The sequence below is a fragment of the Cetorhinus maximus genome, chromosome 9, assembly GCF_964194155.1.
Source record: "Cetorhinus maximus chromosome 9, sCetMax3.hap1.1, whole genome shotgun sequence".
In the NCBI taxonomy this organism is placed as follows: Eukaryota; Metazoa; Chordata; class Chondrichthyes; order Lamniformes; family Cetorhinidae; genus Cetorhinus; species Cetorhinus maximus.
Genome location: NC_135887.1, coordinates 82,431,200 through 82,454,073, shown reverse-complemented (window position 1 = coordinate 82,454,073; position 22,874 = coordinate 82,431,200). Strand labels below are relative to the sequence as shown.

The 22,874-nt window shown below is 42.3% G+C and overlaps 1 protein-coding gene across 3 annotated transcripts in view; it reads left to right on the top strand.

The window, feature by feature from the left end:
* The window catches only part of LOC144684758 (protein phosphatase 1 regulatory subunit 12A-like), a 180,301-nt gene that overhangs the window by 96,990 nt on the left and 60,437 nt on the right, over positions 1-22,874 (top strand). For all 3 annotated transcript variants that reach the window (XM_078548945.1, XM_078548946.1, XM_078548944.1), the window contains exons 10-12: positions 5,392-5,604; positions 9,958-10,043; positions 13,675-13,884. In XM_078548945.1, the coding sequence (XP_078405071.1) occupies positions 5,392-5,604; positions 9,958-10,043; positions 13,675-13,884 (509 nt within the window). The remainder of the gene's footprint in view (positions 1-5,391; positions 5,605-9,957; positions 10,044-13,674; positions 13,885-22,874) is intronic.

The following is a 22,874-nucleotide window of genomic DNA, read 5'->3' as shown; positions in this document are numbered from 1 at the left end:
AAGTGGGGCTTGCTTTCTCTTACACAGCATTTTTTTTTGCAATGTTATGAGATGCTCTACATTGTTTCATTGTGACGTCCCATATGGTTTCCAGTTATGGGGGATGTTGCTATATTTCCGTTTAAGGTTGTTCATTGTTTTGTGTGAGGCATATGTTTTTATCTCCTGAGGGATGCAGCATGCAGATGCTGCACTGATTCGTACTGCAACAGATGTTGCATTATTTAGTATTTCAGGCAATGCTTGCTTCCTTTTGAGAAGCTACCTTTTTTTCTGGTATGTGATGCAGTTTTATTTCCTGTTTTGATTGCTGCATTAATTCCTGCTGTAAATGAAACTCAGTGCTTAGAACTGATGCATTGTTTCCTTTAGCAACTGGTGTGATACAGATTTATGGGTCTGCCTTATATAGTCTCATTCCAGTGTTACTGTTGCAGGCCTCATGTCTGTGGTATTCAGTAATTTGCCTGTACTGACCAATATTCAATTTATATAATGACCGAACTTAAGAGTGTAAAAATAAGGATCCCTTTGTAATCTGAACTGGATATTGCATTCTTCACAAGTACCCTCATATGTACTTCTCCAAGCTTCTAGTAGGTGGAACTGATCAACATTGTGAGAAATCAAGAAGCTGGTTTATCTTGCGTAATAGACTGGATTGGACAGGATTGCATTTTTAAACTTCATTAACTACTACCATGCTTCCATTAAAATTTAAAGCCACAAAAATGTGTTACACAGTCCCAAATTAACAGACTGCCCAGTCTTGATTTTCTCTTTCTTTATGTTCAGTCATTCGCGGTAAAAAATCAACTAGCTGTATGCTCAGCTTCCAGCTCTGCCCAACACCTCTATCATGCAATCTTTGTTGGAATTGACTGGCCAAGTGTCTTGCACTTCTTTAAACTCATGAGACCAGAAAAAAAAGCTTGGCCCTTAATTCCTTCTCATGTCCAGGGCTTGGTTCACCAAGCTGTCAATCAAGCTTGCTCCACCTTGCCTCAAAGAGCAGATAGTCACCTTGCCATCCCAGCAATTGACCCCTGCTAAGTGCAAATAAATAGGGCCATAGCAATAATAATAGGTTTCTGCAAACTCTGAGAGAAAGCAAGGCCTCCTTCATTTTCCCAGATGGTAGGGAATGTAACTTTAATAGTTTGACTCACCTGCCTTGACTTAGCTACCAGCTGAATAATTGTTTGATTCACTTTAATATAAGTGCAATCATTTCAAGATAACTCATTCCTAAATCCTTTCCAAGTAAAATTTATCAAAAAAAAGTCCCAAAATTTGACAAAGTTGGCTGTCGTAATGAATGCTGCATTGTGTTCTTTTCTGAGGGATGTTGCATTATATTCTCCTGCATTGTTGCTGCTTTATTGCTGCAGAGTTTCAGGCTCTAAATGCTGCTCTTGCCAGGCTTCTGCATGATTGCCCCTTTGGAATGCAGTATGATTTCCTCTTGAGGTGAGCAGCAGCCTTTCTCTTGCAAGTGATGATGTATTGTTTCATGTAAGGAATGCTGTGTTCATTCCTGTCAGCTGCACTGCTTTGTGTCTTAGGATGAATGCTGCATTACTTCCTCTGATGAGATATACTGAATTGCTTCCTAATACAAGGATGTTGCATTGTGTTTCGGCATAAGGTTTGCAGTGTTGTTTTCTGTTGCATGGGATGCTATGTTGTTTTGTGTGAAGGTTGGTGAATTTGACGTAATTTTCAGGAAGCTGCATTGTTTCCTATTCCAAGGAATGAGGCAAAGGCACCTTCAGTGACAGATGCTGTATTGTTCCCTCTTGCAAGCGATTTTACATTGATTCCATTTCTGAGAGATCTATTCTGTAGGATAACTTGCAAACATTCCTGTTGTGAAGAAAACTGCAATGTTCACTGTTGCATTTGATGCTCTATTTACTTTTCTCTGGGGTGCAAACATGTTGCCAAAATTCCTGCAGGGGTTCCTCACGTGTGCTGCATTGCTACTAGTGAGGGATGCTACATTATCCCTATTGTGAGTATGAAGTAACGTTTTATTCAAGTGTGATGTTGTGCTTTATCTGTTGCTAGAGATCCTGTATTGTACATCAGTGAAAATGATTTAGCTTTGTTTCCACTTGTGAAGGTTAAGTTTAATGGTGTGAAGATCATGGTGTTGTCTTGATGTGAAGAGCATGCTCCATTTGTGCTTCTGTGAGCCAGGACCGCCCCTGCCCCCCACCCTGCACCCCCCAACCTGGGACATGGGACCCAGTCCCCTGCCTGTCATTATAATGTCTGGAAAAGGTGACCCAATCATAAATGCGAGAGTGCTGCTAGAATTTGTAATAATTGATTAAAAGAAAAATGAGGAATTAGCTTACGTAAAAGAAGTCAAACTTTCATCAGTTTTTGTTCAATTGATAACTGCTGACTGATATATTTAATGTCTGGTGAACGATTACAGAGGTTCACGGCATTTAATTCATTGAATGGCTTGCATGTTGTGTTTTGGGGATTGAATTGATCAAGATTTATTTATGTTAAGGGTATAATGTTATCTGCAGAATGAGGATATGAACTTCCTCTGTGCCCTTTCTTGCCTTCCTTACTTTCTCTCTTTTACTCTCATCCATACCTCACCTTCCTTTCTCTTTCTCTCCCTTTGCTCTTCCTCTGACTGCAGTTTGACTTCATTACTCCTTTCCTACCTTTTTGTCAGTCAAGTGACCCAACATCATGGCGACAGGGCCTGCGCAAAACCGGCATTGTCTTGGTGCCCCAGAGAGGTCAAAGAGCAGCGGTGAGCTTCTTGCACGTTGAGGTTTCCCATCTCAGTGGAGCTTTTGGTTTGCTGCATGTATATGTGGTTTGTCTTGCATTTCTCTCTTTCTAGGTCTTCCTCTCTCTTTTAGCCTACGAGATTTTAGACTGATTTGCTCCTGCAAATTAAAGCATAGTTGACTTCTGATTTCCCAATGAGAGCAACAGAAACTCGCAAGCTAATCTGTTGTACATTTTCATTGATACTTTGCTTCCTTTTCCTTCAATATAATCTCCCGCATCCCACACATGCTTGAAATTGATCATCTGAGAACAACTCTGCATCACACAGTCTGTCCATGACTCTAATGGGTTGGATGGGTGGTAAACATATATTAGGCTTTGAGTGTTTTGCTCCTTTCCACCTCAGCTTCCTTCATGTGAATAGGACTAGATATTGAAAACAGGGAATGTGACCTCATTGAAAGCAAGTGTTCTTTGCTTATTGAATACTGAGGTAGAAGGTGTTAATTCACACTGGTTGCCTTTTAAAAATGTGAAGTATTGTGAGGGTACTGGGCTTACTGTGTTACATAGGAAAATGGAAATGGACGGAACAATAAGAGGTCATTGCAGTTCTTCTGGCTACTCTCAAGATTCAGAAGCTGCCAAACACAATTCTATCTCTCATGCCTCCAGCTCACTTTTTCTGCCAGTCCACCCTCCTCTGATTCAAATATTCACTACCCTCTCTGTAAAGTAGTTAAATCTAAACTGTTCACCTTTCCGATTGCAGGAATAAGTTTTGTCCCTGTGTTGTAAAATTAGTGATTTCCAAAGGGATTACAAAACTTCAATTCATCTGAACAGCTTAGAATCTCTTTTCAGCCATTTCAAGCCACTTTCTTCTCCAATGTAGATATTGCCAATTTCTGTGACCTCTGCATTCTCAGGTGTCTAATCCAATGTATCAGTTGTTTCTATCTAAGATGTTGCTGCTGTAATGTGACAGCTAAAATACTGAGAACTCCAGGTAGGGCCGGGCTAGTGCTTTGTACAAGTTCATTATTAGTTCCCGAAACCTGTTCTTTTTACTGTGCGCAGCAGTTTCAACAAGCTATTGACTAGAACACCATCCCTCCTGCCTCCAGAATCTCTCTTCTCTGTTGTGTCCTGCAGAATAATACTGTGCAGTATATACTCTCTTGTGTACTTCTTCCAAGGTCTCATTATTTTACACTTATCCACCTTAGACATTGCCACTTTTTGGCCCAACTTCACGGACTGTCCATATCTCTCTGTATTTGGCCCTTCATTTGGCTATTTGCTGCTACTCTTCCCCACATTTTGTATTATCAGCAAACCTATACAACTTTGATTCTATTCCCAGCTTCAAATCCTTCATGAACACTGCGAGCAGCACTGACCCAAACCCTGATCCCTGAGACAAATCACTAATAGTCCACCTGTAGAAGCAATGAAAGTTAACAATACAAAGGCATTTCAAACATCAGGGAAGCTGCACACAACCACAAGAAACTGCAGCTCTCAGGCTAACATTTAGAGTCCATATGAGCCTAAGGATAACTGTGGTCTTTGTCTGACTAGTTAGTATGCACAAGATTTAACAACATTGGTTAAATGGTTGTTAAATTGGTTAACATGCCTTTTAGGTCCCCTGATTGGATGTGTGCTTTCTCTTGGTCCCCTGCTTGTGAATTTATTTTGTGGTTACCACTCAAGTACTTCTTTCCTTAAACATTTACACAGATTTTTCACTCAGACTATCCCTGGGGCTCAGCTACTTATGCTTTAAAAGTAACAGTATCCACAACAGTTTAGGCAAAGGAGGACTCTGAAGAATGAATGCTAATCATTGGGGGAAGACTTCCTCTGGCCACCATTGAAAACAAAATTGTGACTGTCTTCCAAAAGAACTTCACTGGAACTATTCGAAGATGCTCTTGTCACAATGTTGTCAACACACATTGACCGGAGGAAATCTTCCATGATGTAGTTAGTGCTTTATCTTATGATGTAGAATTTATTTTTGTTTGGGAGCCTGCTGGTGATGCTTACCTTTCTGAGGTTAGCTCTCGAGGTTACCACGTGTCAAAGAGCTGTTTTGTCCTACTGCTGTACTGGAAGGGGGCAGTGAATGTTAGACCACTACTGCCTCTGATGTCAAGATGAAGGTAAGGCCCTCCTACCTCTTCAAGCTTTTCTTTTTGTTTGGCTATGCTTCTGGTCGATCAGGCTGCATTTTGCTTCCATTGATTGTGAGGTAGTTTGGTTAGGGCAGAGTGACAGGAGACAGTATAAGAGACTAAGGAAGGCAAATATACTTCCTGTGGGAAATGAGCCTGCCCCCACTTCCTTGAGTGTTAAAGTGGTAAATTCCTCCTACTCCCAATGTTAGAAGGTGGTGTGGGCTGTAAAAATACCTCCCACTGCTGTTATCAGAGACAACTCAGTCCCTTCCTACACCACAATGTCAATGGGAAGTAAGTCCACTACCTCTACTGGCATATTTTATTTTCCGTCTGTGCTTCAGTTTGTTTTATGCTTCCAGTGGTCATTCCTTTGGCTCGAGGTGGTTATGACTGACCGCTCCTGTCAGTTAATAAACTGTCTTCCTTGTGCACCCAGTTTACAGGCCCTGCCACCAAAATGGCTGCCCAGGACGAGGAGAAGAAGGAGCAGCAATCCCCTGCTGCGTGGCGCACTGCCCTCCGCAAAACTGGCAGCTATGGAGCCCTCAACAACTTGCAACCACCACAGGAGGAGCAGAAGGGAAAAGAGACGGGCATTGTTCGGTCAGCCTCTAGTCCCAAACTGACTCTGGCTGAATCCAAGGAAAAGGTACGTGCCAGGATTTTTTGGGACTATTTCTTGAGAGGGAGGATTCAGCCTATCTTGTTCTTGGTCAGTCCCCCACCTGGTATTGTATTGGCCTGGCAGGTGTGTCAGTAACCAGAGGGCATAAACTGAAGATTGGTAAAAGAGCCAGTTGAGTTATGCAGCAAGTTATGATCTGGAATGCATGGCCTGTAAAGGTGTTGGAAGCAAATTCAACAATAATTTTCAAAAAGGAATTGGATTATATCTGAGACGGTAACATTTGCAGTGCTGTGAGGAAAGAGCAGGAGTGTGGGACTAATTAAAAGGTTCTTTCAAATAGCTGTCTCAGGTATGATGAGCTGAATGGCTGCATTCTACACAGTTCTCTGCACTCCCTTAGGGTGCAGAGGGCAGCCACTCCCTCACAGTGAGAGTTAACAGAAATCAGTTGCTCTGTAATATAGAGAGAAAGAGCAAAGGCTAGCCTCACCCTTCCGCGTGAAAGAAAGAACAGAAGCTCCCATAGAGAGCAGACACTTGGAGAGAGCAGAGGCCATTCTGTGTGCTTATGTCTGTCGGTATGTGGAGGAGAAAGATAGGGAAGGAAGGCAGAAACAGGGCGTAGACAGGGAGTCCAGATATTTCCTCTTCATAGGAAGTAACGATGCAAGCAAATGTCAGTGCTCAGAGGGAGGAGATGGCCTCGCACTCCTGTACAGAGAGAAGCACTCCAAGGTTCCTATAGTCTAAATATATTCCTCTAGAGATTGGCCAACATCACAAGTGTCCCTGGGTAACCTGTTGGCAAACCTAGTCTCACTCAGGCCAGAAAATGGCTAGTGTAGGAAGTGGGAAAATGTCATACCTGTGAAAAAGAGGTTGAGGCTAAGACACATTATATTCAGATTTGCTTTATCTTTGCAGTGTAGTCCATGAAACTTTATAGAAATTATAGTCATTTGCAGTACAGAGCTTGAGTATTGCTGAAAAAAAGAATATTTTGACAAAGCTTTTTGTCTTGCATTCATCGGGACAATCACAAGAATACCAATGTCAGGGGAAGCAACAACTGTATACTGTATGAGAAGAGTGTGCTGATTGGTTGTCAAGTGGACTGTAATTGGTAGAGGTGTTGCCATGGAAAATGCACCAGTTAATGGTGACTGACAATTAACTGCTAAGCATTGTTTGAAATTTTAAACCAGGCAACTTGACCCTGATTGGTCAAAACATTGCCCTGAGGAATGAACCAGCGAATGGCTATTGCTTAGTTTGTTTAGCTGGAACAGGTGCAATGTGTCTACATGTTCTTTCTGTCTGCAAAGAACAGGGCCCTGTGTATTAATTCCAGCTTCCAGGGCATACACATGCACCATAGGGCCCTGTCCTTGCAGACAGAAAGAACATGTAGACACATTGCACCTGTTTCAGCTAAACAAAATAAGTGGTAGCCAGGGCAATGCCTTGACCAATTAGGGTCAAGCTGTCTGGTTTAAAATTTCAAACAATGCTTGGCAGTTAACTGTCAGTTATCATTAACTGGTGCACTCTTCTTGGCAACGCCTCTACCAATCAGACTCTACTTGCCAACTAATCAGCACTCTCTTCTCATACACTATAAAGTTGTTGCATCCCCTGACATTGGTATTCTTGCAATTGTCCTGATGTGTGCAAGACAAAAAGCCTTGACAATATGCCTTTTTTCAGCAAGGCTTATAGAAGTTAATTAATTCTGCATTGAACCTCTGCCTTCCTTAAACCAGGTGTATTTGATAGAACAGTATGGAGGATGGTGAACTCTGCATCAAAACCCTGCTCTAATTGTCCTGAGAGTACTTAATGGAGCAGAGTAGATAGAGATTGCTTGAACTGCATCTAACTTAAGCTATACCTTGCCTGAGAGCATTGATTAGGCAGTGCCAACAGATCTTTGCATGTAGCATGTGATGTACCTCAGCTTGGAGTCCTTCAAGGAACAGTATAGGTAGAGCATTATTGCTGTATCTTAACTGGAGACACCTGAAACAACAGCGTAGCTGGATTTTTAAATCTAACCTCTGTTGTACCTGACCTTGGGAGTCTTTCAAAAGATAGTATAAAGGAAACTTTGTCTTTCATCCAGTCCACAGACCTTCACTATACTTCACCTGAGGTTGGTTGATGGGATAATGTTGAAGGAGCCTTGCTCTTCATCTACTCCCTAGATCACTGCGAGTGCTTTGTGGGATAGTGTAGAGGTTGCTGTTTTTGGCATCCAGCCTACACTTTTGAAGTCCTTGTTAGTACAGCATAATGGGAGCTTTATTTTCCAATTAACCCATGTTGTACCTGGCTTAGGTAACGGAACAGACTAAAGCGGCTTTTTCTCAGCATCTAAGCTTTGGTGTATGGACGTGCGTCATGGCCAGTGTTGAAGGAATTTTACTATGTGTCTAATTTGCACTGTGAAAGCTCGATGAACTGTTTAAAAGGACCTGTACGTAATCTGTGGTGTATCTTGCCTAGGAATCTTTTGTGGCCACTGTGAAAGAAACTTTACTCTGCATCTGACCTGTACTGTACCTCACTTCAGGTTGCCTGGGTGGGATTGTGTGGAGAAGGTACTGTTGTGCATGTAGCCTGTGTCATAACTGAGCTTGGTGTGTTTGTGGTGTTGTGGATTAAGCTTTACTTAATATCTAGTGTTTGAAGGGGCATAGAGAGCTTTATTCTGCCTATAACTTGTGCTGTATTTTACCTGAAAGTGATTTATGGGGCTGTTTAAATGAGTTTCATTTTGTATCTAATCAGTATGCCTGATTTGGAACTGCTTGATGGACAGTATAGAACAAGCTTTACAACAGAAAATGCTGGAAATACACATCAGGTCAGCCAACATCCGTGGAGAGAAAGAGTTAATGTTTCAAGTCGATAAGAAATGATGTCGTGATGAACTTTGATTTGAAACATTAACTCTTTCTCTCTTTATAGATGCTACCTGACTTCATGACTTGCTGAGTATTTCTAGCATTTTCTTTATTCAGGATTTAAACTGTTATAAAAGTGAAGTACAATTCTGTATCTAACCTGTGCTGTACTTTACCTGTGTATTTGACAAGATTATAAAGAAAGTTTTACTGTGCATATAGCATGTTGTATGTGATCTGGGAGTGCTTGATGTGGCTTTGTATCTCTCTCTAGCCTGTGCGGTACCTGATCTGGGACTACTTGATGTGACAGCGTAGATCATTGTAGAGGGCACTTTTTTCCCCATCCAAGCTATGCTATACATATCCAGTACAGCTTGATAAAATACTATACAAGGAACTTTACTTTCAGGCCATGGACAGTGTAGGCACAGAATGCTTTGTGGAACATTGTAAAGGAAGCTTTCCATTGCATGTAACCTGTGCTTGACATGATCTAGGAGTGTTTGATGGAGCAGCCCCGAAGGATCTTCACTCTGTTTCCAATCCCTTGTGTACTTGACCTGGGAGCGCTTAATGGAGCTTCACTCTGTATCCTACCTGAATGTGACACAGAATAATTGGTGAGGGAGTGTAAAGTACCGCACGCTGTAGGTAACATGGGAGTTATACGTAAAGCAATGTAGAGGAACCTTTGTTGTACTTGACTCAGGAGTGCTCATGGGGCAGTATAGGTGCTTTATTCTGCATTAACGTTTAAAAAAAAGGTAAGTCAGTCATTGTTAAGAGAATATAAATGTTAATACTTGTGTACTCAAACTTTTTTTAAAACTCTGCTTCTAACTTCTTGAGTCCTGGGAATGCTTGATAAACAGTGTAGAATGAATTCCACTGCGATAAATTTTAATTAATTGTGGAGAGCTTAATGGGATGGAATAGAGGAAAGCTTGCTATAACTGATCTGGGAGTGCTCGATGGGTCAGCCTAGAGGGACCTTTAAACTGAATTGAAACCATCCCTTACCTAGTACAATTTTATGGGAAAGTGTAGAAAGAGAATTACTCTATAGCCTGTCTTGTACCCAATCTGGAAGTGCTTGACAGTCAGCTTAGAAAGAGCTCTGATTAAGGTAATCTTGATAAAGCAGTTTCATACTGCTTGTAAAGCCTGCCAACTATGACCTGGAAGTGATTTATTAGTAGAGAGTAGGGGCTTTACCCTACATCTAACACACCGTGTATGTGACACAAGACTGTGTGATGTAGAAGTATTGCAGCAAAGTTACCATGTGGTGTATTTGATCTTAGAGCACAACGTTTAGGGGAGAAGCTTCTTTATCTAACATATATTGTATATGATGCACTGTATGCTAATTGGGAATGTGCTTCATTGTTCAGCACCAAGATCTCTTATATTCAGTGTCAACAATGTTGATTTTGAGTTCACCTGTTGTTTGTGTGTATTTCAGGAGAAGGAACCCCGGTTAGCCCGTGTACCACCCACTCCGACAAGGAAACTCTTCACCATTGGAGATGCCAATGAAGATAAAACTGGGTGAGCAGATAAGCTGAAGGAGTCAGTTTATTAGGCTAGCCTACATTGTTTAGCCTCTGAAACACTGGTTCACTAAACACTCAATGAGAAATCATTATGTGGCTATTTACAATCATAATGATGCCATTAAAACAGGAGGGTCAAAGTCTGAATGAAGAGTTAATGATAAAGACTAATATGGTTTTATCCTGCAGCACATACATTACCAGGATGTACTTTGACAAGGCAATGGCAGTAATAAGCTTTTGAGAGCCAATGGTTCTGAAGAAAGGGCAGCAGTAGCCACATAGCTTTATGGCTCCCCCCTCCCTCATTCAGTAAGATCAAGTTTTAAAGCACTAAGTTGTGTTGCCTGGTTATAACTGGAGAGGCTCTGAAATTGGGAATGTGAAACTAGGTAGGTTACATATCAGCAGGAAGCCTTGAGTCTAGCTGTTCCATGGTAGGTGGGATATTTATTTAAGTTCATTATTTAACTAGTTAGGTTAAGAAGTGTCACCTGAACAGTGTAAACCCTGTACTTATTGGGGTATAGGTTTTTTCACCACTTCACCAATCTCAAATACTCCTGAAAACTAGAGCTGGGGCCTGAATGGACTTCTGGTTTTCAACACTTTCTGTACAAGTGACTTCCTCTGTCAAAAATAGACCTTCGGGTTTAGGTCCATAAACAAAAAAAATTCCGATTATGTTGATGTTGTAAAAGACCCCAAGTTTGAAGTTTCTGGTAGGTTGCAAGAACAAAGGTTGAAGCACGCTGATCCTTTCATGATTGATCGAGGCTGTTAGGGGCAATGATCCATACATGTGGATAGATTAAAAACATTAGAATGAATAAGTAACTACTCTAGCAATGTGGTACTAAGGTGTACAGAGTAGACAGTCCAAACTTAATTCTGTTCCGAGTTAGAAACTCAGTTTGGGTGCCTCAATTGATTTTAAATCAGTTGGGATAAGGAAGATGAAATTCAATCACAATTCTCTCTCCTTCATTGAGATGGAAAATGCATAGTTGTGGATTTTGAGTAAGAACTGGCTTTAAGCAATAAGGGGAGGCACAATACCAAAGGTGGTATTGTCACTGGACTGGTATTCCAGAGACCTAGGGTATTGCTCTGGGGATCCGGGTTGAATCCCACCATGGCAGATGGTGAAATTTGAATTCAATAAAAAGATCTGGAATTAGGAGTCTGATGATGACCATGAAACCATTGTCGATTGTCATAAAAACCCATCTGGTTCACTAATGTCTTTTAGGGAAGGGAATCTGTCGTCCTCACCTGGTCTGGCCTACATTTGACTCCAGACCCACAACAATGTGGTTGACTCTTAAAAATGCCACCTGAACAAGGGCAATTAGGGATGGAAAATAAATGCTGTCCTGGCCAGCAACAACCACATCCCATGAACAAATAAAAAAAGAGCAAGAGTAGGCCAAATTGTCCCTCAAGTTTGCTCTGCCTTTCAATAAGATCATGGCTGATCATTGACGTGAATTTCGTTTTCCTGCCTGATTCCCATCTCCCTAGATTTCCTAGGGTCCAAAAATCAACTGTTCTCACCCTCAAATTTACTGAGCATCCACAGCCCTCTGGGATAGAGAATTTCAGATTCACAACCACTTATTCAGAGATTATGCCCCCTCACTAGACTCTCCAGTGAGTGAAAACATCCTCAGCATCTATGGAGAGAGAGAGAGACAGAATTAATGTTTCGAGTCCATATAACTTCTTCAGAGCTCTGAAGAGTCATACGGACTTGAAACGTTAACTTTGTTTTTCTCTCTCCACAGATGCTGTCAGACATGCTGAGTTTTTCCAGCATTTTCTGTTTTTGTTTCCCATTCATTTAAACCCAGGAGAGTATAGGCCCAATTTACACAGCCTCCCATCATAAGACAAGCTTCTCATCCCAGGAACCAATCTAGTGAACCTTCATCGCAGTGCTTTCAAGGCAGTGTGATGTTACAGCAGATGGTAAACGTTGGAGCTGCTCAAATCCCAAGGGGAAACTTGAAACAGCTGCTGCAACCGTTTTTGCCATTTGTATTCCTATTTTGAGATGTGTGCCTTAAATTTATTAGTAGTAAGCTCACCGAGTCTTAAGGTTTTTTTTAACAAAACTAAATTAAACATTAATAAAAAGAAATGATTTTAAGCACATACATAGGTCTACAAATCACTACTATGATAACTCCTAGCTCCACTAATTAATCAGATTCCCAGTTACACCTCCATTAAGGCAACAGTTAAAAACAAACTTCAACAGACCCAGGCAAAGCACACAATACTTTGGACAGTGATATTCAGTGAGTTTTCTTAGTTTTGGTTCCTGTAGACAGTAATTTCATACCTTGAGGCTGGAGGCTTTACACGCTTGTTAAATCTTAGAATTCCTTCCCCTTTACACATAACCTCATCTCCTTTATACATGTTTCTCCCTTTTTAATGTAAATTCCATTGCCCCACTATGTCTTTGCAACTTTACAATGGAAGATTTATATTATGAAAAAGTACTCAACAGTAAGCTTTGGGAAAAATAAACACTGTTTGGCTTAGCCTATGTTGGCTAGGTGTAACAATTTACTGCCTCTTTGAAATTCATTACTCTGGTTTATCTAAAAATGCAAATGTTCTTCACACCTCATATTCTAAAACTTCAACCATGTTTATGTATTTAGCATTTCAAACCTAGCTTCTCTTGAGAACTCAAAGCTCCAGACTAGCTGTCTGCAATTCACTTAAACCCACTCCCCACACAAAAACTAATCCAAACCCCACTATTAACATACCTTTACAATAAATCACAATAATATTATTAAAAGTATTATATTTTCATGACACCAGAATACTCTTCCTCGGATAAGGAGACCAAACCTATTTACAGTACTCCAGGTGTGGTCTCACTAAAGCCTGGTACAATTGTAGCAAGACTCCCTTACTGTTGTACTCCAATTCCCTTGCAAGAAAACCCAAAGATTGTTGCGATGACACCATAGTTGAATAACCTGGAAACATTTACTGTTTAGTTTTGCACAAAGCTACTGTTTACTTCGATGGAGATATCAGACAGAAGATGAGAATGGAATTGTCTCCAACCTGCCTGTACCTTCGGTAGAGGAAATGAAAAATTGAAAAAGTGGTAGAATTTAGGAAGGTATAGGACTGTGATGGAAATGTGGTCCATCTGTTTTGTTTCAAAATTTGAAAATACCCCTCTTTCTGCAAAAGGAAGAAAACACCACCACTAATATCTCCTTTGTAAATTTACTCCCACCACCTAACTTACTATTTCCATGGGCAGTCAGTTCTATATATATTAACCATCCTCTACATAAAGTAATGTAATCCAAGCTTCTCACCTTCCTTCTGATTTTGAGTTTGTACCCAGGTTGCTGAGTTTATGGTAATGTTCACAATTTACTGTGGTACTGGTTCTGGAAAAGTGAAGTCAGAGTTTACTGGGGATTAGTGTGTCTGCACCCTTTAAAATACTTTGTTTCCCCTGAACAGCCTCTTTGTGGTGGAAATATTCTCACTACTTTAGCTTTAAAATGGAAATGTTAAAAAGTGTACCTAAATTGGACATCATTGCTTGTTTTTTGCTGTTTGACCCTTGTTTTTCAATGCAGTGACTCTGCAGTCCCTTTAGCTCGGAGTGCCTCTTATACACGGCAACGAGAGGATGACACTGGCAATCCATTAACCAGCTTGGCCCGGGGCTCATCCTACACACGCAGGCAGACAGAGCTGGAGAGCAGCAAAAGGGATAAAGACTTGAATAACACAATGCCAAGTAGCACAGGCACCTCCACGACAGCAGTGTCTGGTTATCCAAAGAGGTTTGTGACCAGTGTATAGAGCGCTCTTGAGCTGTTTGGTAATAATATGATAGGCTCAAATTTCTTGTAGGAATTCTTTAAAAGGGATTGACCTCTGTGCTGGTGTTGATTCTATCAATGTTTCATCTTTCCACCTGTTTGATTCCTGTGATATTTTTATCTACTGTTTCTGGTGTCTCTGGGTACAGCACACACTTCTCGCTCATTGAAGCTTGCTTAGTTCCCATGATGAATTATCAGGAAGTAATTTCAGATTGTTGGGGTACTGGTTGATATTCCTCCCTTAACCAATACCAAATAAAACAGTAACTGGTTATTCAGCACCATGCTGTATTTGAGACTGTGAATTAGATGCTGTGTCTGCCTCCAAAAAAAACCCATGATTACACATTCATTGTATTTGAGCACTTTGGGATGTCTTGAATAATGTATAATGCAAGTTTTTCCTTTCGTGTATAGCAGCCACAACATTAAAACTGTAGAGGAATGCATGATGATAGCCAAGTGCACTGAAAATGTGCCTACACCATATTGCACAAACTTTGGAATGACATTGGGTTTATTGATGAAGTGCTGTGAGAATGCACAATAGAATTAAAAGAGGAACTTTCTTGAGGAAAATCCCAACTGTGAATGACTGCTCCAGCAAACAGTGCCACAGAGCAATAAGATGGAGTTTTCTCACTCTGATAGAATCAGGTAATCCTGCAGTGTTGCAGCAGAGTAGTCTATGGAGAGGCAATGGGAGCAGACTGCAGAAAATAGGCCCACCCTGTGGACAACTTATTGAAGGTTTTATTGACTAGATGCAGACACAGACAAACAATCCAAGGAAAGGGAAACTGGCCCAATCCTGGAGAAGGTGATTCCTGAAATGCTCCTGGTCACATGTTGTACCGATAACCCTGGAGATTTTACTCCATCACCCTTGTGAACCCAGGATGAATTTCAGAGAGCTCCCTATGGCTAGTAACAAACTCAGGAGTTAAATAAATTGACAATTGATGCTAGGGTTGGGGTGGCGGGGGTCATGGTGTGATCTGTACTTGATCTGGTAAAAGCAATGCAATAAGGAAGAGTTTTACTGTTCATGTGACAGGTTCTGTCTCATCTAGAAGTACTTGTGCCAATATAGAGTGTGCTTAACATCTAGCTTGTGTTGTATCTGGCATTTTATGGTGGTTGACTGTAGAAGGATAATTATGCTTGGACAGCTGTTATGCACTTTAATTGTCAGTTCTGTTATTAATGTATGGCATGGCCCCAGCTCCCAGGTCTCTTGTAACATGCTCATGCTCTCTGCTATCCCATATGTAAAACAGTATTATCTCTGCCATCATTTTTATACCCAGTAAGTAGAATAATAGCTAAAACAAAAACAGAATTACCTGGAAAAACTCAGCAGGTCTGGCAGCATCGGTGGAGAAGAAATCAGTTAACGTTTCGAGTCTTCATGACCCTTCGGCAGAACTGAAGCAGTTCTTCAGTTCTGCCGAAGGGTCATGAAGACTCGAAACGTTAACTGATTTCTCCTCCACCGATGCTGCCAGACCTGCTGAGTTTTTCCAGGTAATTCTGTTTTTGTTTTGGATTTCCAGCATCTGCAGTAGCTTTTAGCTTTTTGTCTTTATCTCAGAATAATAGCTAGTTGCATTGCATGTTGGCAGTCATGGTCCAGTAAGAAACTAATGGCAAAACCAATAAGCATCTTACCACGAGAGATGAAATGGGATCTCCAGAATTTATTGGAAGAGATCTGTTCCACTTTTGCAGCCAGGAAATAGTGTGGAGTGTTAGAGCCTGAACAAGGAATGGAAAAAAGATTGGTAGTTAGCTTGGGGTTATGCAATTCCATGTTCCACCTGCATGGTGCCACTGCCATACTCTGAGCTGCAGCACAGATTGGAATGTTCTGCAATACATCAGGAGACAGTATAAGTGCTGTGACTAACTGTCTCAAAGTGAGTAGGAACTCTGTTCAGAGAAAATGTTTTTGGGGCAGTGGGGGACAGAGATATTTGGTAACCGTCCATTCCATCAGACTCCAGCATTGTTTTAAGCAGACAGTCTTATATAAAAAGAACTTAGATATGAATGGAGTCGGTTGCTAAATCCCTGTTCTTTGCTGAGAGGTCTTGCCATGTGCACACAGCATGCCCATCTAAAGTGCGCCACCCGAGAAGCAGTTTCTTCAGGGGAAAGTGCTAGAATAAAAATTGCTAAAATTGCCACTTCACTCAGTGCTCCTCTCTGCTTGAGGTTTCATGGAGGTGGAACAGAGGATGAAAGAAGTGGCCAGGAGGCATGTTTACACCAGAGGTAAACTGCTCATACCTACAGTTGCACATAGGGGCAGTGGCATTCCTACCTGGGAGTATCTGAAGATAGATACTTTTGTTTGCCAGTGAGGTAGTGGCAGAGTTGTGTCATCTGCAGAAACTCTCCATTACAGGCATTGCCAGTGACAGTCACCAGTCTGAGCTTTTACTCTGGCTTCTTCCTAACTACTGCAAGGGTCATCTGCAACATCAGGTGGCAGGGGTGGGTGTCAAGGAGAAAGAGGGACAGATCAGTCAACCAGACCACCACATACTTCATTCAGCAGGGCTCAAGTGCATTCATTATTTCCCAAGGGAAGATAAATGCATATTGAGAGACTATTGAAGTTCTTGAGGCAGGATTTTCTAAAAGGTTATTAATGGCTTCCATGGAGCCATCTTATCTGCTACACAAAGGCTTCCACTCCCATTGGTCAAGTAGTCTGTAATCAGCAGTATACCATCATGAAGTTCAATTTCTACTTCCCTGACAATGTCCACAATCCTTTTTCATTTAAGGAAATCCTTTGATTTAAAAAAGGAGAAAATAGACTAGAAGGAGGTTCTGAGGAGACTAAGGGTATTCTCTTCAGCTGTGGCAACTGACACCCTTGAGCTCCAGACAGAATTTGAACACACAATGAAGCTTGTGGATCTGCCAAGGCCATAACCAAACAAACAATTAGCATCTTGAGGTAATGTTTGGAGATGCCTTGACAAAGCACCTTGCAGCCCGTGACATCCATTGTAATCAGCTGCTTGTTCCAGAGTATACATAACTTGGAGGGGGCGGCAGTCCACTTGCAGTTAGCACTAGATCAGGACATTGCCAGTAAACTGAAGATGTTTGCACCATTGCAGTCGACAAGACTTGTACAGCAGCTTGTCAGTACATCTGTGCAGCATGTGGTGGCTAAATACACCTTCAGCAACATTGTCTTCTGCACCACCATGGATGATTACCTTTTGATCTGCTGTCACCTTGTTGTACACTATCAGAAGTCAATTCTCTGGACAAAGTGGAAGTAAAACGTAAACACCCCATGTAATTAATTTATGTACTTTATTCTGGAGATTCCCTTTGATTGTGTATACCATCTTTTTAATGTCTCCTTAATGGGAAGACTAAGAAAGATCACGAGATGTCAGTAGGAGTCTCTTGGAATTGAGCTAGTTCTGTGATGCCTTGTGCTGAGCCACAAGATGGCCCTGCAGCTGTTTCTTCCATGTCTGATGCTGAGCTGTCCGACTGCTATCCTTTTCATGGCACTCATCTTCTGTCTGTTGAATTGGAGGATGTTTAGGCAGATGTAGCATTGCCTAAAGCGAACTTCAGATTTGCCCTTACTGCTAGGCATTGCCTCAGCATTACCACTAATCTGCAGGAGGGCAGGTCTGAGGGTAGCAATGAGGTCTGTGAAGCCTGTGTAATGGCTCCCTCCATCTGATCCCCAGTGTTTTGAAGCTGAGCAAAAGAACTTGCTGACCAGTTCAGCATCTATAGCAGCAGATTATAAGCGCACATAAGCATTTGTAAGGATGTTCTAACTCTGCTTAGGACAGCTTTTACTAGAGGCTAACCTGAAGAGACATGTAATCTCCTGGGAGAGGTGGAAAAAGATTTTTTAAAATAATGGCTAATTGGGGGGTGGGGTGGGGGGGAGAGAATATCTCCCACCTGCTTCGATGACGAACACTAAACAAGGAGCCCACTCTGGCCCTGATCAGTGTTATATGGTACTTACCCCTTGTATGATGGGAGCTCCATCCAGATGCATAGAGTTGCCCCAAAGTCTGTAAACACCACCAGACCTTGTAAAGTGTTGTGCCCACTGGTCAGGTGACTCCAGAGGATGATTGTGTTCGGCTAATCATTTTTTTGATATTTGCAAGTGTATGGAGTTTGTGCGGGTGCTGTAGTTGAGGAAGCACTGTAGCTGACTTTGGTCTCCTGCACTGCCACATGTTCCTTCTCACTTTATTCTGTGCCTCACTAGTTGCTGCTTCTCAAACTGGGTGAATGTGCAGAGTTGCTGTGAGGCATTGGCTTCTTCCCTGACACTGGGAATGGTGGATGAGTCTTGTAAATATCTATAGAAACAGAAGAGGCAGCCTGCGATAGAATACTGCCCGCATGATATTGCTTTAAATGATATATTTGCATGGAAACATATCATGTGCCAAGTTGCCATGCATATTCTCATTCTAAAACAAGAACAAAAACAAGCAAACCATCATTGTACATAGTAATAGCACTTAACAAACCAAAGATCTAGTCAAGAACATATGCTGTTTTTGTTTAAACCATGACAAGTAATTTCCACAATCAGCCTTGAAGAGACCCTCAGAGATCCCACTTTCCAGTTCTTTAATTTTATGCCCAATAAAATACAATCCTGGGCTCCTCTCTCCAAGTCCTGTCCCATCATTTTATTATCCCACTCTTGAAATGAAGGGATAGATTTTATGGATTATTGTTCCTGGCACAGATTTACCATGACAGGAATGCATCAGGAATTCTGCTGCAAAGTTTAATTGGCTCCACAGATTTAACTGTGGGTCCACTTCACAGAGTGAGCAGCCATTCTTGCAGAATGCCATCCATCTTTAACTCAACTAAGGAGTCAAGCATTACATCTTCTATTAAACCAAACCAATCTACAAAGTTACCCAAGAAGGAGAACATTCCTTGACATACTTTCTTCCAAAGGAGCAGCCCGAAAGATCATGATGTGCAGTTTGTTTTTACCTCTACAGCATTCTTTAATAAATCTTGGATCAGTTGTTGAACAGGTGGATGTCCATTTACTGAATCAGGCAGCAGAAGACATCCTGTGAATCGCAACTGTTTTATTGTTAAACTATAGTTTAGTACAAATACCAGTTTCCACTCTTCCCTTTTGGATCCTTTCCCTATCCAGAAGCAAAACCCAGCTCTTAAGTACAGTCTTCGATGAGCATCACCTGCTCTCAATTCACACTGAAGCTGGTCCTGGTTTACTCTTAAAGGCACCTGCATTTCTAACATTGTCATCAGTTACATGGTGACATGTAGCAAAGATGTGGAATAGCAAATACCCATGATGCCATGCTGTTCATGCTCGTTTTAAGTTCTGACAACTAAATAATTTTCCTATGTAAATCTTGCACTTTTTATCCATCTTTTCCATAAAGGTGTGCTTTTTGATATTCCCAGGTAATTCCGATTATGTTAAAATAATTTTAGCCAATAAATAAATCTTTTAAAAATTGAAGGACATTAAAAACCATTGTCACAGTCGGCCCTTAAAAGAGTGTATCCCTTTAAAATAGAACACAAGCCCACAATTTTCCAAAATGTGCCTTAAAGACATCGACATAAAATCTTACTCCTTTTATGATAAAAGGGGAAGCTTTATGTATGAGGGGGATGAATAGTCCCTTTGTACTGACGCCAATTGCTGTAATATCTTTCAAAATCAAAGGAAAAAAATCCTTTGAAAAGGGAAAAATGCACATACTGGAAATCTGAAACAAAAACAAAGAATACTATACACCAGGCCAAACCGTACAAGTAAACAGACTAACATAACTGCTGTAAGCTTGTGTCAGAATGTTCACTAGTTCTTTCAAAAAGTTGGCACCCCCAAGCTCAACTCCCTGGGGCAGAAATTTGATTGCCCCTGAAAATAGCCCAGGGACTGTAATTTGCGATTAATCCACGGCATTTCCTTCTGATGCATGCAAACTTTGTGCTGCCTGGTCATTTAAATGATAGTAGTGTACAGCTGAATGCACACAGCAGGGGACCCAGGTTATTGCAAGGCTAGTACCATTTAAAGCTAGGCCGCACCTCTTAAGGGGGAGGGTGCATTCTGGTTGCAGCAGGTACTGGATGTGATTGTGGAAGAGAGTCTGACCTGCAAGAAGAGTGAATATAGTGCAGTAGGGCAGAGAGTGGGCTCCGAGATGCTCTGACACAGCACTGGCGGTCTTGGTGCAAGGGTTGGACAAAAAGATAGTCCTCTAGCCACAGAGTGCAAGGAATTCCTCCACACAAACTTTGCGAAGGCAGTGGAAGCAGATAGCCATCTCTATCAATGTAAGCAGTGTAATCCTGAGGACCTGGATGAAGTGCAGGAAGAAGTTTAATGACTTAACTGCTGAAGGTCAGTGAACTTCATCCTGAAGTACCTCACACCACATCCTTTCCACTCTCCTACCAATAATCTCTATCAGCCATGACTTATGCCACACTGTCACAGTTTCACCTCACCCTCATGCACTTAGCAACACTGCAGATCTCGCACGCAGGTCTCACACCCACATCTCACAGCCAGGTCATTTAAGCCTGGCAGCCACATCACCCAGACACATTGCAATACATCACACCCATTGACACACTTCCCTCCCTTGAGGAGAAATTGGCTCACAACTGGAGGCCACAGCAGGTAACTGACTGAGAACAGGCATGGCTGCATGTCTTCACTGATGGAGGAGATGGTGCTTACCTTCATAGGAGTGGCCATGGTTGCGGACATGGCCTCAGTGGGCTGAAACCCTGCTGAGAGTTATACTCACACCTGATCTTCCTCGCCTTTTTATTCTTTCATGGGATGTGGGTGTCATTGGCTAGACCAGCATTTATTGCCCATCCCTAATTGTCCTTGGGAAGGTGGTGGTGAGCTGTCGTCTTCACCTGCTGCAGTCCATGTCAATGTAGGTACACCCACAGTGCTGTTAGGAAGGGAGTTCCAGGATTTTGACCCAGGGACAGTGAAGGAATGGTGCTACTGTTCCAAGTCAGGATGGTGTGTAGCTTGGAGAGGAACTTGCAGGTGGTGATGCATATGTTGCCCTTGTTCTTCTAGGTGGTAGAGGCCACGGCTTTGGAAAGCGCTGTCCTCGCATTCACTTCCCCCTCACTTTGCAATCTCTTCCAGCTTACAAGCTGCAGATACTGTAAGGATACAACATTTGCTTTGCCCCCATTGCCCTCACCATAACCTGACCCTTAATTCTCCTTCCTTTCAGACCCACTGTATACTTTAGAGGATGGCTTAGAGGCAAGATCTGCACATAGAGAGACAGCAGACATGAGCGGCCTACAGCCAGGGCAGTCAGAGCTCACCGGAGGGCAAGGTCGCACAAGGCTGCAGAAGACTCTGATGTGGGTGTTGATGGTGCAACATACAGATGGATGTGCGCACAAATGCTTGGGGCATTGCTGATCTGTTAGAAAACCTGCTGTCACTGTAAAGGAGCATGGAGGAGTCTGGCACCAAGCTTGCACAGGGTTTTGCAACACCTGCAAGCCCATCCTATCCAGCATGGAAGTGCTTGCCAACTCCATGAGAACACATGTGGGTTGATGTTTCTGCTTCATTACAGCACAAGCAGAAGCCTTACAGAGCCTGAGTGCTAGAGTAGGAATCTCAGACTGAAGTTGTGCAGGTTTGGCTTATTGCAATGCAAGCACAGTTTGCTGCCATGCAGGCTCAATCTGCTGCCTTTATAGCTATGGATACAAGTGCTCAAAGAAGTTTGCATTCTCTCGCAGCAGTCCAGCAATCTGTGCTCCAGCCAATGACCAGGATTTCATCCTCAGAGGAGTGGCAGTGGTTTTGTGGAGTACGTACTGGCTATCCTCTCTCAGGACGGCGGCATTCGACCTCCCACGACTGCCACTCCACCAGTGCCCTTGCTGTTGCTCATCAGTTAGCCAGCTAAGACTGCTGCCAGCGATGCCAAGATGGTGCAGTCCAAACCTGGGCTTTAAGGCCAGAGGTGTGCACGGTTGTCTATCTGCAGCCTCTCCTGCTGAAGTCAGCAGTTTTCCACCAGCCATGTTGTAGCCACTGGGGTAGCAGTGCATTGGAGCACTAAGCCAGGTAAAGGCACATGGAATCTAGGCAATAAGGGAATGCAAAAAGATAATTAGTTGACTGTGGTATGGAATATTAGATGATTTGTTTGATAAGGTTGGTTTGGGATGTTTGTGTTGGCTTTTGTTTCATTATTGTGGCCAAGAAGACGTTGTAATGATCAGTAATAGAGGGAAGGGAAGTTGTAAGACTGATGTTGAATTAGCAATTCGGGTTACGCTTACTGGTACATCTGATGGATGAGCCAATCACTGGTGGTTTGGTGGGGAAGGGGATGCGTTAGTTGCCTCCCCCTCAGCTGCTCGCCGTATGTCTGGTAGTAAGGGTAGTGCCCTCATGATGGTGACATTGTGCAGGATTCAGCAGACCAAGATGAATGGTGACAAGCATTCTGAAGAGTACCTCAGGGCTCCCCTGGAGTACTCAGCTCAGTGCTCTGCTCGATGACATTTTGTGTAGCAGCATGGCTCTCATATGCAAGGGTCAGGCACTGGAGTCATGAGCCAGGTGGTCAGCGGATAGCCCTTGTTGTCCATTAGCTTCCCTCTAGCCCTTGCTGGTGGCATAACTGCTAATGGCACTCCGAACTTGCGCAGAATAAAGGCATCATGACTGCTGCCAGGATGATGGGCATTGATGAATATGATTCCTGGTAACAGTGAGAGGTTATCTCTTCAGAGTGTGTTTCAGTGAAAAGTGCCTCTTGGCATCAGTCCTGAACTTAACTTTTATTGGTTAGTCCCTGTGTACCCCTGTTCTGCCGTTGTGATTGAAGTAGAAATAATGCTCATTATTAACTTTTTCCAGT